The sequence below is a fragment of the Bos grunniens genome, chromosome 5 (genome assembly GCF_055505025.1).
Source record: "Bos grunniens cultivar Pamir isolate PY7600 chromosome 5, Bosgru_T2T1.0, whole genome shotgun sequence".
In the NCBI taxonomy this organism is placed as follows: Eukaryota; Metazoa; Chordata; class Mammalia; order Artiodactyla; family Bovidae; genus Bos; species Bos grunniens.
The window spans coordinates 25,957,309-25,972,576 of record NC_141169.1 but is presented as its reverse complement, the minus strand read 5'-3'; the positions used below and the strand labels follow the sequence as shown (position 1 = coordinate 25,972,576).

The 15,268-nt window shown below is 40.4% G+C and overlaps 1 protein-coding gene across 1 annotated transcript; it reads left to right on the top strand.

The window, feature by feature from the left end:
* The first annotated feature begins 6,973 nt into the window (after nucleotides 1-6,973).
* MUCL1 (mucin like 1) lies at nucleotides 6,974-12,391 on the top strand. Its single transcript, XM_086399164.1, has 4 exons — nucleotides 6,974-7,157; nucleotides 7,625-7,657; nucleotides 10,844-11,035; nucleotides 12,188-12,391. The coding sequence occupies exons 1-4, from the start codon at nucleotides 7,100-7,102 to the stop codon at nucleotides 12,217-12,219; spliced, it is 315 nt and encodes a 104-aa protein (XP_086255290.1). The 5' UTR covers nucleotides 6,974-7,099; the 3' UTR covers nucleotides 12,220-12,391.
* Nucleotides 12,392-15,268: the final 2,877 nt, after the last annotated feature.

Here is a 15,268-nt window from a genome sequence, read left to right as displayed (position 1 = left end):
GCAGATAGTTTACGACTGGGCCACCTGGGAAGCCCTGGTTCACTGGTACAGGGAGTTCCTATCTTCATGTGTAAGTGCACGCTGTTTTCTTTATGTGTGTGTGTGACCCTTTAGATCCGAATTTCTGTGACTCCAAGATTTGAGAGAATAAAGACTCTGTTTCTAAACACCACTGGCATTCTTCCATAGTTAATTCTGTTCATGAGATTACTGCCTTCCTACCCTTTCTGTACCTATTTTATGTTGTAACTCACAGTCATAGGCTGAGGTTCAACCTTACAAGACCTCATCCATGTCCTGCTTAATCCTGCCCTTTCACAATACACTCCCACCCTGATCCTCAAAGTCCTCCTCCTTTGTCTTTTGTTTACTATTTGAATTTGTATTATGTTCCTACATTCATTCGTTTCAGTTCAGTTCAGTTGCTCAGCCATGTCCAACTCTTTGTGACCCCATATATCGCAGCACACCAGGCCTCCCTGTCCATCACCAACTCCCGGAGTTTACTAAAACTCATGTCCATTGAGTCAGGGATGCCATCCAGCCATTTCATCCTTTGTCGTCCCCTTCTCCTCCTGCCCTCAATTCCTCCCAGCATCAGGGTTTTTTCCAATAAGTCAACTCTTTGCATAAGGTAGCCCAAGTACTGGAGTTTCAGCTTTAGCATCGGTCCTTCCAATAAACACCCAGGACTGATCTCCTTTAAGATGGACTGGTTGGACCTCCTTGCAGTCCCAGGGACTCTCAAGAGTCTTCTCCAACACCACAGTTCAAAAGCATCAATTCTTCGGCCCTCAGCTTTCTTCACAGTCCAACTTTCACATCCATACATGACCACTGGAAAAACCATAGCCTTGACTAGACGGACCTTTGTTGGCAAAGTAATGTCTCTGCTTTTCAATATGCTATGTAGGTTGGTCATAACTTTCCTTCCAAGGAGTAAGCGTCTTTTAATTTCATGGCTGCAGTCACCATCTGCACTGATTTTGGAGGCCCAAAAAATAAAGTCTGACACTGTTTCCACTGTTTCCCCATCTATTTCCCATGAAGTGATGGGACCAGATGCCATGATCTTAGTTTTCTGAATGTTGAGCTTTAAGCCAACTTTTTCACTCTCCTCTTTCACCTTCATCAAGAGGCTTTTTAGTTCCTCTTCACTTTCTACCATAAGCGTGGTGTCATCTGCATATCTGAGGTTATTGATATTTCCCCCGGCAATCTTGATTCCAGCTTGTGCTTCTTCGAGCCCAGCGTTTCTCATGATGTACTCTGCATAGAAGTTAAATAAGCAGGCTGACAGTATACAGCCTTGACATACTCCTTTTCCTATTTGGAACCAGTCTGTTGTTCCATGTCCAGTTCTGTTGCTTCCTGACCTTCATGCAAATTTCTAAAGAGGCAGGTCAGGTGGTCTGGTATTTCATCTTTTTAAGAATTTTCCACAGTTTATTGTGATCCACACAGGCAAAGGCTTTGGCATAGTCAATAAAGCAGACATAGATGTTTTTCTGGAACTCTCTTGCTTTTTCCATGATCCAGCGGATGTTGGCAATTTGATCTCTGGTTCCTCTGCCTTTTCTAACACCAGCTTGAACATCTGGAAGTTCACGGTTCATGTATTGCTGAAGCCCGGCTTGGAGAATTTTGAGCATTGCTTTACTAGCGTGTGAGATGAATGCAATTGTGCGGTAGTTTGAGCATTCTTTGGCATTGCCGTTCTTTGGGATTGGAATGCAAACTGACTTTTTCCAGTCCTGTGGCCACTGCTGAGTTTTCCAAATTTGCTGGCATATTGAGTGCAGCACTTTCACAGCATCATCTTTCAGGATTTGGAATAGCTCAACTGGAATTCCATCACCTCCACTAGCTTTGTTCGTAGTGATGCTTCCTAAGGCCCACTTGACTTCACATTCCAGGATGTCTGGCTCTAGGTGAGTGATCACACCATCGTGATTATCTGGGTCATGAAGATCTTTTTCGTGCAGTTCTTCTGTGTATTCTTGCCACCTGTTCTTAATATCTTCTGCTTCTGTTAGGTCCATACCATTTCTGTCCTTTATTGAGCCCATCTTTGCATGAAATGTTCCCTTGGTATCTCCCATTTTCTTGAAGAGATCTCTAGTCTTTCCCATTCTGTTGTTTTCCTTTATTTCTTTGCATTGATGGCTGAGAAAGGCTTTCTTATTTCTCCTTTGCTATTCTTTGGAACTCTGCATTCAGATGCTTATAGCTTTCCTTTTCTCCTTTGCTTTTTGCTTCTCTTCTTTTCACAGCTATATGTAAGCCCTCCTCAGCCAGCCATTTTGCTTTTTTGCATTTCTTTTTCATGGGGATGGTCTTGATCCTTGTTTCCTGTACAATGTCAGAAACCTCTGTCCATAGTTCATCAGGCACTCTATCAGAATTAGTCCCTTAAATCTATTTCTCACTTCCACTGTATAATCATAAGGGATTTGATTTGGGTCATACCTGAATGGTCTAGTGGTTTTCCCTATTTTCTTCAATTTAAGTCTGAATTTGGTAATAAGGAGTTCATGATCTGAGACACAGTCAGCTCCTGGATTTGTTTTTGCTGACTGTATAGAGCTTCTCCATCTTTGGCTGCAAAGAATATAATCAATCTGATTTTGGTGTTGACCATCTGGTGATGTCCATACCTTAGAAGAAATGAAGTAGCCATCATGGTAAACAAGAGTCCGAAATGCAGTACTTGGATGCAATCTCAAAAATGACAGAATGATCTGTTTGTTTTCACGGCAAATCATTCAATATCACGGTAATCCAAGCCAATGCCCCAACCAGTAACGCTGAAGAAGCTGAAGTTGAATGGTTCTATGAACACCTACAAAACCTTTCAGAACTAACACCCAAAAAAGATGTCCTTTTCATTATAGGGGACTGGAATGCAAAAGTAGGACGTCAAGAAACACCCGGAGTAAGAGGCAAATTTGGCCTTGGAGTATGGAATGAAGCAGGGCAAAGGCTAATTCATTCATTTATTTAGGCTCAATTCTCAAGAGCATACTCAGTGCTTCGTATTCTTCTAGGTTTTTTTGTTCTTTTAGAGTCTATTTATTTGAAGGAAGACAACACCAGAGAAGCCAAGGACAAAGAAACAGTGAGACAAGAAAATATCAGGGAGTGATAAACCTTATGTGAAAATAGAATCTAACTTGATTTCCATGAAGAGGTGCTATTTGAGACTGAACAGCGACAATGGAAGCTATTGATAACTAGAAGAAACAGGCTAGGTCTGCACACTATGCTTGTGCACACAGTCAGATTTATATTGCTGAACACTTATTGCGTAGCCCTGTTTGTTTCTCAGCTCCCTTGATGGAAGAACAGGATCCCAACACCAAATCTTCCTGGGCCTCACATCACCCTGAGATTTCTAATTACATCTTTTCTCTCCTATATAAACTTAGTACCATATCCTCTTGTTTATCTGTGTCTAGTTAATTCTTGTCTTTATGAAATTCACTCATGTATCCTTGCCCATCCCAGTCCAGGACTACTGCAGAATCTTCCAATCTTTGTGAGGTATCTGACAAGGGGCAAGGGAACTGATTTTGGACCAAGTCCTTGACGTTCCTCTCAAGACCTCCCTTCAGGCTGAGGCTTATTTTTTGGTTTTCTTTCAGGGCCTAGGTCCTTTACTAAATGATTCAAATGAGAGTGTGCACTGCTGGTGGGGCCAGGTTTCTGATCATTGGGTAAGTTCAGAGGGTACAAAGAGATGTGAAGTTTGTATGGAGGAATACTGAAGGGTCACAAATTTAAGATGTCATGTTATGTGTTTTGCAAACTGCTTAATATAGGAAGTATAATAAAAATGATAGGTTACTTAATTTGAAACTTTAAAAATATATTGTGAATAAAATTAAAATTGTGTTAGACTGTAAAGCCTTGTGATTTTTGTAAGAGTTTAAAAATATTAAAATCTCTTTTATATGCTAAGTCTTTAAAATGATAAGATCAGAAGACAGAATAAACTATTTGAATAGAAAATCATGAATGAGGAAGTTCAAATGTCAATTAATGCATGCACTATGTTCAAATTTACTATAATCCAGGAAATGCAAATGAGCATAACAAATACTGCTTTGACCGATCAGGTCAGCAAAATAATATTGTGATACATTTACTTCTGGCAAGATGGTTGGAAAGAAGCACTCTCATATTTTCTTTCTTTTAATAATACTTTTTGAGTTCTTTGGAAAAACAATTTGATACTACCTCTTAAAAATATTCATGAGTTTATTAATAAGTCTGGCAATCTAGAGCATTGATATAAAATATTTGTTAAGAGTACATTAAAAAGGCATATCAATGGCTTTATGATTGGTAGCAGCAAAAAACTAGCAGTGACCTCAATTTCTATCAACATGTAAGGTTAGAGTCAAGTATGATATAACAAAACCATTTAAAGGAATGATATAGATCTATAGTGGCTGACCTAGATTTGTTAGATGTCATGTTGAGTGCACAAAGAAGAAAGAATGATCCAGAATATAATGCTGTTTTGCATACCATATTGTAAGAAACATATCAACATATATATAGATTTGTATATGTACAGATTTACATGTGATAAGAGGAACATGGAGAAATTCATTTAAATTTGTTTTAAATTAAAATTTCATTTAATTAATTTAAATGAATTAATTATACATTATACATGTATATAAATATATTAATTATTCATGTATTAATTATATCATATAAAATATAACATTGAATATATATTAACAATTATCTATATACATATAAATTATAATTATAAAATCAATTAATTATCTGTTAATTGATTGATTTAAATTTCATTTAAATTAATTTAAATTTCATTTTAAAAATTTGTTTTTGGTGGTGGTTTGGTTTAGTCGCTAAGGTGTGTCCGACTCTAGCCACCCCATGGACTGTAGTCTGCTAGGCTCCTCTGTCCATGGGATTCTCCAGCCAAGAATACTGGAGTGGGTTGCCATTTCTTTCTCCAGGTTTTTGGTAGTGGTAAACAATAGTTTGGAATGCTAAGCATGGAGGAGCATGTATTTGTATGTGCATAAAAGTGTTTAGGAAATGTATATTAAAAAAGTAATAATTACAGTTTCTCATTGTGTCTGGTAAATTTTACTTTCTTATATACACTTCTATTTTAACTTTCATAATGATAATTATAAAAAAACTAAGTGACAGGAAAGGGCAGTAGTAAAACATTTTGGAGAACATTCTGGATTTAATTTTAGTTGTTAATTGGACTTAATTTTAATTTGAGAATATGAATTTAGCATTTTTGGGCTTTTGTTGTTGCATAGTCTCTTAAGTTGTGTGTGACTCTTTGTGACCCTGTGGATTGTAGCCCGCCGCCAGGCTCCTCTGTCCATCGGATTCTCCTGGTCAGAATACTGGAGTGAGTTGCTATTTCCTTCTCCAGATCTTTCTGACTCAGTGAATGAACCTGGGTCTCCTGCATTTCAGGCAGATTCCTTACCATCTGAGCCACAGGGAAGCCCATTTTTGTGCTACATATTGTAAACATAACCTCACTTTCTATCTCCTATAATTCTTTCCTTCCTTCTTAACTGTGTTATTATTTATTAGGCTTTATCACCTAGAAAGTGAAGAGGAGCTAAAAAGCCTCTTGATGAAAGTGGAGGAGAGTGAAAAAGTTGGCTTAAAGCTCAACACTCAGAAGAGTAAGATCATGGCATCTGGTCCCAACACTTAATGGGACATAGATGGGGAAACAGTGTCAGACTTTATTTTTGGGGGCTCCAAAATCACTGCAGATGGTGATTCCAGCCATGAAATTGAAAGACGCTTACTCCTTGGAAGGAAAGTTATGACTAACCTAGATAGCATATTCAAAAGCAGAGATATTACTTTGCCAACAAAGGTCCATCTAGTCAGGCTATGGTTTTTCCGGTTGTCATGTATGGATGTGAAAGTTGGACTGTGGAGAAAGCTGAGTGCCGAAGAATTGATGCTTTTGAACTGTGGTGTTGGAGAAGACTCTTGAGAGTCCCTTGGACTGCAAGGAGATCCAACCAGTCCATTCTAAAGGAGATCAGTCCTGGGTGTTCTTTGGAAGGACTGGTGCTAAAGCTGAAACTCCAGTACTTTGGCCACCTCATGCGAAGAGTTGACTCATTGGAAAAGACTCTGATGCTGGGAGGGACTGGGGGCAGGAGGAGAAGGGGACGACAGAGGATGAGATGGCTGGATGGCATCACCAACTCGATGGATGTGAGTTTGGGTGAACTCCGGGAGTTGGTGATGGACAGGGAGGCCTAGAGTGCTGCAATTCATGGGGTCGCAAACAGTCAGACACGACTGAGTGACTGAAGTGAACTGATCACCTTATATATACAAATTATTCTTTTCCATTTTTCTCTCCTTCCTCCCTGCCTCCCTCCCTCCCTTCCTTCCTATTTACTTATTAACATATGGGTATGGGTTTCAACAACAGGATGTATGGTGTATAATTTTTGTGTGCTTTGTTCACTACTGCTTCCTTAATGTCTAGCGCTCAATGAATATTTGTAGAATGTATGTATGGAGTCAAGGCATGCATTAATTAACAGACATCTGTTTCATTTTCTATTGTTTTTCTCTTTATTCACATGTGCAGGAGAGAGGCCATAGCTGAAAGAATGCACAGCCTGACTCTCAGATGGTGGTTCTTCCATCAGGCTGCTCTACCCTGATTAATCTCCTTTGATGAGAGACAAGCCTGAGTAAGCTTCCAAAGTCTCTGAAGGGAGAACTGCAGATATGACTAAATCAGGAAGACTGGATGCGGGGTTTTTTCATCTTGTCAGAAAAGACTATAATCATGATAACACTCTATCTGCAAGGTATGAGTGTGTCAGAATGAAATGATTGATATTAGGATCTTTCCAAGAGCCTCAGGATGTGCTGTTTTCTCTTCAGTGTTTTCTCTGAGGTAACTCTTGGCATTAACTAACCCGGATTCTGGTCTGGCATCTTCTGATTGGTGTTCTGTCTCTTCCTATATAATGTTGATGCGGAATCTTGGAGTCAAGATTCCTCTGGGCTCCGAAAATTTCCTGTGATACCTGCTTTGCAATTGACCATCATGAAGCTCTTAGCCTTCCTGACACTGGTGGCAGTTTCCACCATCCTGGTTTCTGCCCGTAAGTAAAGATTCTTACCTGAAAATAAGGTTTGGAGGAATAGTTACATCAAGATAAGAACTCTGTGGATGTGGGTTTGGGGGAGCCGAGAATGCTGGTCTCTCCTGTCCTCTACTCCAGTCCCCTGTTCCATCACCATTTTCACTGACCATTCACGATAGATTTGACTCTACCCTTAGGCTCTTCCTAATTCAATCAGATCATAGCTCATTTCTGACCTTGGAACCCAGTTTCATGGTCAGAGTCAGTAAAATCTGTTTAAGAACACAAATCAGAGGTTTATTTCAGGAAATCAAAAGTGACCACATATTGTGGGATTTTATATTATCTGTGCATCTTTTCCCCCTCAACGTGTGCACCAAAGACTAAAGTTATTTGACTCTGAAAGCCTGCACCATTGTCCATATTCTTCTCTCCACACCCAAATCTGGTGTTCAACTCACGTCCTGTTTTTATTTTTCTTTCAGAGGATACAACAACTGCTCCACAGGACACACCAGGTAAGTCTGCCCTTGCACCTCATCTCCTTTCAGCAACGACCATTTTCTATCCCAGCCTCATGTCAAAGTTTCCACAGGAGATAGGATATAAGGATTCCTAAGCCCAAACCTGGCAAAGTCTTCTGCCTGATTCAAATGTTTATGGTGAACATAGAAAGTCTGCTTATTTCTTACACATTATTAGAGAACATGAACACTCTGGCATGGATGTATATATAAATTGTGGGTGAATCATAGAATTTTCTTCAGCAGAGAGGAGGCCGTGGTCTGATGTTGTGGCCTGAGAATTTGGGGGAGGTGCATGTAAAGTCTTTCTGATTACCCTAAACCAAAGGGTTGAATATATGGCCAGTGTGTAAATGAGAGGCCATTTAGTCCCTGTGATAGGGATAGAATAAGATAGTTCTACACCTGGAAATCCCACTTGGGGAAAACAGAGAGGGACTTCAGAAGATCACCATGAGCTAGACACCAACCAGAAGATGATCAGCAACAATCAGAACATTTTGAAAGTAAACAGACTTACTGTTTATTCAGTGGCCACTGCCACTGAAAAATGGGATGAGGCCTGAATTTGGCCTTGGGAGGTTTATGATAACAGATCCTGAAAAACTGCATTCCTGCACATAGCCAAGACAGGAGTACAGGTGAAAGAGAAAAGAAACTAGGTGAAAGAGGGCATTATACCACAACCTGAGGTGAATTACAGTATTTTAGGATATGTCACCACTTCTTTGTTAATATACATATGATGATAACACCGTGACAGTTCTGGTTAGACCATATAATGTCAAGGAGGAACTAATGATGTAAGCCTTGATGTCTGACCCCAAAAGAGAAAATCTGTGGTCTTCTACCCTTCCCATTTTTTATTTGATTATAAAAATGCAGCCCTTAGGAATTCCCTGGTGGTCCATGGGTTAGGATGTGACACATTCACTGCTTGAGCCTGTTTTTGATCACTGGTCCAGGAAGCTTCGGGATATGGCCAGGAAAAAAAAAGTAGGCAGCCCTCTTTGTTCTCAGGGCTGTAGTCCCTTGCCTGCCTATATCTCTCACAAGTATCCTACTCTAATTAACTCCCTCTTTGCCTGTTACTTTGCCTCTGGCTGCATTCTTTCTGTGCCTGAATTGTTTTGCACTAAGACAAAAGAACCTGCAGACCAGGCACCAGGTGTGAATTAAAAGATTGTGAGGAGTGTGGTTTCACCATAATGAGGAGAATGTAGTTCCTGAGTTCAGTTCAGTTCAGTCACTCAGTCCTGTCCCACTGTTTGCGACCCCATGAATCGCAGCAAGCCAGGCCTCCCTGTCCATCACCAACTCCCAGAGTTCACTCAGACTCACACCCATCGAGTCAGTGATGCCATCCAGCCATCTCATCCTCTGTCGTCCCCTTCTCCTCCTGCCCTCAATCCCTCCCAGCATCAGAGTCTTTTCCAATGAGTCAACTCTTTGCATGAGGTGGCCAAAGTACTGGAGTTTCAGCTTTAGCATCAGTCCTTCCAAAGAACACCCAGGACTGATCTCCTTCAGAATGGACTGGTTGGATCTCCTTGTGGTCCAAGGGACTCTCAAGAGTCTTCGCCAACACCACAGTTCAAAAGCATCAATTCTTCGGCACTCAGCTTTCTTCACAGTCCAACTTTCACATCCATACATGACCACTGGAAAAACCATAGTCTTGACTAGACGGACCTTTGTTGGCAAAGTAATGTCTCTGCTTTTGAATATGCTATCTAGGTTGGTTATAACTTTCCTTCCAAGGAGTAAGCGTCTTTTAATTTCATGGCTGCAGTCACCATCTGCAGTGATTTTGGAGCCCCCCAAAATAAAGTCTGACACTGTTTCCACTGTTTCCCCATCTATGTCCCATGAAGTGATGGGACCAGATGCCATGATCTTAGTTTTCTGAGTGTTGAGCTTTAAGCCAACTTTTTCACTCTCCTCCTTCACTTTCATCAAGAGGCTTTTTAGTTCCTCTTTACTTTCTGCCTGAGAGTGATGCAGAAATGAGGGCATAAGGACCACATGGGAGAGTGGGATAACAGGATGTGGAATGTAGGGGTCAAGTGCAAGTAGAGCTCTAAGCTCTGCTCTTTGTAATGGCATCGATGCCTGAGTCCCAGGCTGAGGTTTGTTTTCATTCTTTAACCTGAATCCCAAGGTTGTGGACCAAAGCTCCTGGTCATTCTTGGACTGTCCCCACAGCACTCTGCCCATTCTATGCTGTGTGTCATGCTCACACAGGCATTCTGAAGATTCCTCTTTTCAGCCTCAACAGCTTGGGGACTTGGGTTCTCTGATCACAGGGCACTGACTCTAGTCTGACCTAGCATATCATGCCACATGTGCCATGTGGAGTCCAGTTAAAAAATTTCCCTTTCCTGTATGAGGCCTGAGTCAGCACAGCTAGAGTACGGGTATGGAGATGGTGATGAGATGGTTTTCGCTCACAGTTTTGGGGTCTGACTCTTGCTATTTGTTAGCAGCTCTGTGGGGAGAGATAAATCTCATAAATCTTGGCAAGGTCCTTTTGAACATGGGGTGGGTGAAAGGGCATTTGCTTATTCTTATTATTTCCAGAATAGTACCAATATTTCCCATTATGTAGAAGGGACTCTCACAATTATTGCTGTAGTACAAGTTCCCACAAAAGGTATGACAAATATATATATATATATATCTCCTCAGGCCAGAACTTGCAAAAAGAGATTTTGCTGCATTAAAAGAAAGGAGATACTCCCTCTAATCTGAGCTGAATCAACTGATTCTTCTCTTCTCCTCATACTGCAATGCTCCTCATACTTAGAACCTACTCAGTTCTAAGTCATTCTGGAGGAAGTCCCCAGAATGTCAGTCCACAGGAAGTTCCTTTTGTCTCTCATCAGTGGCTCCTGTGAATAAGGACACATGTGGATTTGGTCTTTCGTGTTCATGCTAGCAGAAAGTATTTGCCTGTGTCTTCCCTCAGCCTCACTGCCCTAGCAAGGAAATACTAAATTCTTTCTTTCCCACAAAGGACGGGGCTAGGAAGAATGAGTAAGAGGAGAGCTGGCAGCTAGGGTAAAGGTATGAAAGAATTGATGACATTTGCTGAGATGAATTCAGAATGAGAAATGCACATTCAAGCATGTTGCCTGAAGAATCATATGTCTTGATTTGAATGTTTCCTCTTAATTTCAGCTTCTGAAGCTGCTGCCACGAGCCCTGCTGACCCCAGCGCAAGTACAGATGCTCCCAGTGAAAGCACAGATGCTCCCAGAGAAAGCACAGATGCTCCTAGTGAAAGTACAGATACCCCCACCACAAGCTCTGCTGCTTCCACTTCCACTGCTGCCCGCTCGACCAGTACTGCATCTACCACCACTCGATATTGTAAGATCACCCCATAAGTACTTTCTTCATGGATCTCCTGGATTTCCTGTGTCCACTATTCTCAGCATAGACTATATTTGGGGGGCAGAAAAAGTCATGGGAAAAGTTGTGTTCTCTTTTCAGTATTTTCTAAATCCTTGTGGTTTTACAAATCAAGCCAAGAGACAACATCAGAGGAATTAAAAATTTTGAGTCTCTCGTTTACCAATTTTATCTGCATGGCTCTTGAAATTTTGGAAATTAATAGGTAAAATTCATCATTAGTAAAATTGACAACAGAGAGACCAAAGTATGTCCCCCCATGTGGCCAAGTACCTGGCTAAGTCTGTTTTGTTTTGCTAGAAAATTCCTATCTCCTTTAAAGATCTTTCTAAAAATAGAAAATATCTTTACAAAGATGCTTCCTTGAGGCAGAATGCTTTGAGTGTTATTCTGGGTATTTCTGGGAATTTGGAATTCCATTGTGGTTCATGGTACAGTCTTCCTATTCCTGGTTCATTTCCCCCTGACCTTAAACAGCCTGGTAAAATCAGTGACTACTATGATTGATTCTGAATATATGACAGGCAATGTGGTATCAAATTCACATATATAATGTAGGGTTGGCCTAAAAGTTCGTTCAGGTTTTTCCATAAGATATGGTTAACCAAATAGTTTAAATCTCATAGTAACTCTATGCAATAAATATTTTAAAGATGATGAAATAAAAAATTGCAACAGAAACTTCCCCCTGAATATTGTGCCGTAAGAGATGAGATGGATTGGTACATAAGCAATGAAAGTTAGAAACATTTATACTCTTTCAGTGCATGGCTCTTGGCTCAAAGTTCTGTATTGGGTAGTCAATGGGTGAGAAAATGAATATTTCTTTTAACAAGAGAAGCCTGGACTGCTGTATGCTGTAGCACATGGAAAACTAATCATATTTGTCATCTCTGTTTTTTTTCTAAACTTCCCACTGATCTAGGCTTCCATCCCAGGCTTCACGTCCAACTGCCTCTGGACAGGAGTTAGGTGTTTATCTTCCAGGAATGTAAATCTCTTTTTGACCATGAATTCAGTGCCATTTGACATTTGTTAGTCTTCTTGCAGATTCCAAGGTATAAAGCCACATTTTCAACCTTTTTTGAAAACCTCTTTTTTCTGTTTCAGGTTTCTTTCCACGGTTTAACATATTTTGCTGAGTTATCAGCGAGATGGAATCAGACTCAGCCTTCTGCATTTGATTCTGCTGGGTTGGGCCAATACGTCCCTTGATTTGTTTTAATGCAACGACTTTCCATCCCTACTATGTCTATCCTATCTCTAATCAGTGTATCTTCTTTAAAATAAAAAAATCATGAGCAACATGAAAAAAATGATTTTCTGTAGGTGCTGGCGTGGTGATTGTCCAAAAGTTTAGTCTATCCAAGTGACAGAGTTTGAATCCTACCTAGTTCTTTCTTGGGTTAATGTTAATAAATAGACTTTCTACATGTTTATCCAATTTTTTAAAAACAGGAGATGATCCTTTGGTATATCACTAAAGACTACAGTTTTCTGTATGTGAGTGCACTAATCAACATTTCCTGGGTACAAACGTTCACTCTGATTCCATCAAACTCGGCTATTAACTGACCCCTAATTATTCTCATATCCTCAGTGGCTTGGCAGGTGAGAAAGAGGGAAGCACTCCTGAGGTCTGGGAACTAGCCTGACACACTTGTGCTTTGGAATTGTTAGGGTCTGACCTGATCTCAGAGCTTAGAAATGGTGCTCTCTTATTGCTCACAAACAATATCACCAAACACCAACATCAGAGAAAGACACATGGTGACTTCCATAATTTTGACCAACTCATAATTCTGTTTCAGTACAAACAAAAACAAGATCAGTGTACAAACCATAAAATACTATCAGTAAATATCATCCTCTCCCAGGTAATGAATTCATTACATAGTACAACTTTAGCCCCACTCTAGCCTCTTCTCCTGTTAGGTTTGTTAAGACACTCAGGTATAGCATTATTCGTGCTCCCTTAGAGTCACTAATCAGAGCAGAGGCCTGCTCCTTAAACCCTCCCCCAAGTCACCTCACATATACTCAAATCCTGTAACAAGTCCTTTCTTACACCCTTGGATTAAGGCACCTGTCTGTAATTCCCCATGGTTTATGTTCTCCCCACTGCCATGAGTACTAAACCCAAACCAACTCAACTATAGCTGTGTTCCTGGTGGTTTGGGGCTGGAAGACTTTGATACCTGAATGTATAATTGGGATGGATGTGGTATGAGAACAAGGGGTGGTATCTTTGTCTTTCTCCCTTTGGATATTTGCTGGGTTAAAATTTGCCCAATTCTGGGAGGTTTGGTTAATTGGAGCCTTTACAACTGCCTGAACCATCACCATCAGTAAACTAAGCAGTGCAAATTCAAGAACAACATTAATGGTCTGATTAAGGAAATTATTGAAGATGAAATTCGATGCTGACTAAATTTCTAAAAAATAACTATCTGATTCCACTTAATAACAAATCAAAGTGTTAGACACTGAATCGTGTCTGACTCTTTGAGATCCATAGACTGTAGCTCACCAGGCTCCCCTGTCCATGGAATTCTTCAGGCATGAATACCAGAGTGGGTGCTATTCCCATCCACCCACCTTGAAGGAAGGTGGATTCCTTCTCCAGGGAATCCTCCCAACTCAGGTATTGAACTGGGTCTCCTGCATTGCAGGCAGATTGTTCACCATGTGAGTCACCCTGGAAGCCTATAATAACAGGTAGTGGAGACTATTAAATGTCAGACAAGGTAAGTCTGCTGATTATTTCAGCTACCTGACATTGAAATAGGCTGGGACCTGGGACTCTTGCTGGAGTAGTTGCACCTGGACAAATGTCTCCTGGGGCAATAGGATCCACAGAAACTGTAAGGGATGAATGTGTAGTTGGGGAAATTGTGAACAATAACTATAATAAAACCGCAAACCAAATGCCACTTCTGAGGTACACAGAGCAAAAGCAGGGTACTGTGCATGATCCCTGTACACAGCATCACCAAGCGGTGGCTAGACCATCTCAGCTCTGTCTCCTGACCAACACATGGACCTGCCTCATTACTCCTTTAGTGACCCAAGCTGTTCCTCTGGGGGAGTGGGCAAGTATATCTGTTACTTGCTTTTGCTTCCTTGTGCTACAGAATGAGACCCAATAAAGTGCAGCACGGAACTCTATTCTGGCCATTTATATATTTCTGTTGATTAAAGATCCAAGGGCCTGTGCTGGCAATAATATTATAAAGACAATTTAGGAAGAACAACAGGTCAAGTGGGACTGGTGAACACGTATCCACTTTTATAACAACTTTCATAATAGTCCCTAAGTCCACAAAGGCACAAGGTGAATTTTTATAGATTGGAGTTTGTATACATTCACTATATTGCCCCAGGGATATTTGAGTCTTTTAGCATATTGCCATAATCTAACTCAGACAAGATTTGGAATTAATAACCATTAAGGGCAAATTAGTAGTTATCATGTTAATTGCTTCCTCAGAGGAATAAACTGAAAAGAATTAAGACCTCTAATAGTCATATGATAACTAGAGGGTAGTGGTTTTAAAGCAATATTCAAGGCTTAGTTCCATCTGTGGAAAATCTAGGAATTATGTGTTAGAACAACAAGAGATATTGCTTGAAATATGCAACACGTTGTCATGTTTTTCAGATCATGCTAATAACAAAGAAGGGAGAGACCATAGGACTTTTCTGGTTTTGCCAAAAGCATGCTCCTAAACCTAGGAATCTGTCTCTTGTCACAAAGTCACCAGGTAGAAATTGGAATTTTAGCAGGACCCTAAGCAGAAATCCTTAATAAATTTACTGAAAATCAGCCCCAGGCCTTCTCTATTAGCCCACAAGATCTGACTGTTCATATATCAATAGTAGACATTTCTGTCATATATGTGTGGACTAACCCTTTGGCAGAAATCAAATAGGATTTCTTTGCAAAATTCTCTTGGGTTTTGGATCTGAAAACTACCTAATGCAGGTTATTCTTTTAGACCATTTGAAAAATAGATGCTATCTTTTCAATGGTATTCGATAAATGTAGCCTCACTATTGAAGAGCACCAGAGTATTTTGAGGCCATTAAATATCTATGGATTCTGGTCATGCCCTGGATGATGAGAGAGACAAACAGTCAAATACATGAGGGCCACTAAGAAATGCTCCCTCTTAGTGTGGAAGTTTATTT

Coding starts and splice junctions, on each gene's coding strand:
- MUCL1 (XM_086399164.1), top strand. CDS start 7,100: ATGAAGCTCTTAGCCTTCCTGACACTGGTGGCAGTTTCCACCATCCTG. Junction 7,158..7,624: donor CACCATCCTGGTTTCTGCCC/GTAAGTAAAGAT, acceptor TTTTTCTTTCAG/AGGATACAACAACTGCTCCA. Junction 11,036..12,187: donor ATCTACCACCACTCGATATT/GTAAGATCACCC, acceptor TTTCTGTTTCAG/GTTTCTTTCCACGGTTTAAC.